Below are 2,270 nucleotides of genomic sequence, written 5' to 3' on the forward strand. Positions count from 1 at the left end.
CCGTAGTTCTGGGATAGAAACATTTGTATTGGGTATGTAAGAGCCAGTTCATTTAAGGGTTACACCGACGTCGTAGTTAGTGCTACTACATTGTATCCCCATAGTTCTCTCGTCTCTGAAAATATTTCCATCTGCGTTCTTCTTTCAGGGACGTCTTTAATATGTCTGGTTTTGGAGTTATTTGTCCTTGGCATTTTCTGAATAGATTACTGTTTTTTTTTTCCTTTTTCGAATTAAATTGATTAGTCTCGCACCGGCAACAAGTGTTGTTGCACATAAAATGACTTAGCTGTGCTGATGCTAATACCGAGGGAGGGAAGTTAGGTTACTTGTGTGTTGTATTCCACTTCTCTGTATAGCGGATGGAAAGTGAACCACTTACAAAAGTAAGGTAATTACATATGTCAACTTAAGGCAAAAAGTATAAGCGAGGAAGTATAACAAACATACATATTACTGCATGAGGCTAAATGGTCAGTTACATGTAGATATGGCTGACCGCAAATAATGAAAACAATGATAGTTATATTGTTTCTTCATACTTTGAAGGTCATCTCTTGAAAATTTAGAACGCTCCAATTATGAAAACGTTGGTGGAAAAAGAGTTGAAACCGTTTTCGATACAATTAACATTTTATTTTTCTGAATGTTCAACATTCTACATAACATGCTATACTTTATATCAAGTTAACGTCGAAGGTATTGTAAATGACACGATTGTTATCCATGGGATTTTAAAATAGACAAACACATTCTATATTCTATCAGCACGTACACGCAACACTAGCCAGGTGGACGCTTCCGCTTATAGCTACACACACGTCCCAATTTTCTTCACCTTTTTGAGCTCGGCTGTCGGATACAGTTTCGGTCTGTTCATATCCAGCAGTTCCGTTTGGTGTCCAGGTGTTCCTGTACTAACCATAGTGTTCTGGTTCACCTTCACAGCACACACGTTACCTGAACAAGTCGGACAGTGCTCGGTCAATTTGTTCCCATTTTTAGATAAACCGGATGTGAGTCCATTGGTCACGGGATCGAGGGTCTGATCCTGTAACAGTTTCACTTGTTCGTCATATAAAGGTGGCGCCATACTTCTTATACGTGCCCGACCGTTTTCTACAACTGAGTCTTCGTAGCCGGATCCTTTCCAATCCGGTGACGTTTTCCGGAAGTTCGATGCTAGAGGCCCTTTATAATATCCGGTGTAACTCATAAATGTTCTTTGATGACCAATCGACTTTTTCCAAATACAACAGCAAATTGTTTCTTTGAAAGCTTGTCTGTACCGTTTAGACATCACATTGTAAAGAATTGGATTGACTGTCGATCCCACAAAATATAGTATACCTGAAATTGATGAAGAGAAGTTTAGGTAAAAGGGAAAAATATTTGGACGAATGTATTCATTAGATTTACTAAAAACGTCATATAAAATAATGATAACCTGTGTTTACGGTGTTTTAATGATTGTTTTGCATCTTTTTAAAGTCGACAGCAATGACTAGCTACACTTTGTAAACGTTGTGGAGTAAATTTACCAACATTAGGAAGGTACATAATGTAAATGTACTTAAAGGATATGAACAAAGAAGCGAATATTGACCAAGAGTAATTAAAATGTATAGCCTGTTAGAAAACGTGGTGTCTCTTGACCTCCTGATATAAAGAAAAGATCATTTTTGATCTACACTAACGCTTATCTGATATATAGAAGAGGTGACTCTTGATCTAGATTAACACTTACCTGATATAAAACAGAGGTGACTTTTGATCTACACTAACGCTTACCTGATACAAAGAAGAGATTATTCCTGATTTAGGCTAACGCTTACCAGCTACAAAAAAGAGACGATTTTTGATCTACACTAACGTTTACCTGATATAAAGAAGAGGTGATTCTTGATCTAGACCAACGCTTACCTGATATAAAGAAGATATGGTTCTTGATCTACACTAACGCTTATCTGATATAAAGAAGAGGTGACTCCTGATTAAGACTTACGCTTACTTGATACAAAAAAGTGATGGTTCTTGATTTAGACTTACGCTTACCTGATGTAAAGAAGATGTGATTTGTGATCTAGACTAACACGTACTTTATATACTAACGTTTACCTGATATGAAGGAGATGTGACTCCTGATTTAGACTAACGTTTACCTGATATGAAGAAGATGTGACTCCTGATTTAGACTAACGTTTACCTGATATGAAGAAGATGTGACTCCTGATTTAGACTAACGTTTACCTGATATGAAGAAGATGTGA

The 2,270-nt window shown here is 36.9% G+C and overlaps 1 protein-coding gene across 5 annotated transcripts in view; it reads right to left on the bottom strand.

Moving 5' to 3' along the window:
• Positions 1–625: 625 nt before the first annotated feature.
• The window catches only part of LOC110456479 (pyrokinin-1 receptor-like), a 103,511-nt gene continuing 101,866 nt past the window's right edge, over positions 626–2,270 (bottom strand). For all 5 annotated transcript variants that reach the window (XM_021507263.1, XM_021507260.1, XM_021507262.1 and 2 more), the window contains one exon: positions 626–1,350. In XM_021507263.1, coding sequence (XP_021362938.1) covers positions 812–1,350 — 539 coding nt within the window. In that variant the 3' untranslated portion in view covers positions 626–811. The remainder of the gene's footprint in view (positions 1,351–2,270) is intronic.

Source organism: Mizuhopecten yessoensis, unplaced genomic scaffold, assembly GCF_002113885.1.
Source record: "Mizuhopecten yessoensis strain PY_sf001 unplaced genomic scaffold, ASM211388v2 scaffold8745, whole genome shotgun sequence".
NCBI classification, from domain to species: Eukaryota; Metazoa; Mollusca; class Bivalvia; order Pectinida; family Pectinidae; genus Mizuhopecten; species Mizuhopecten yessoensis.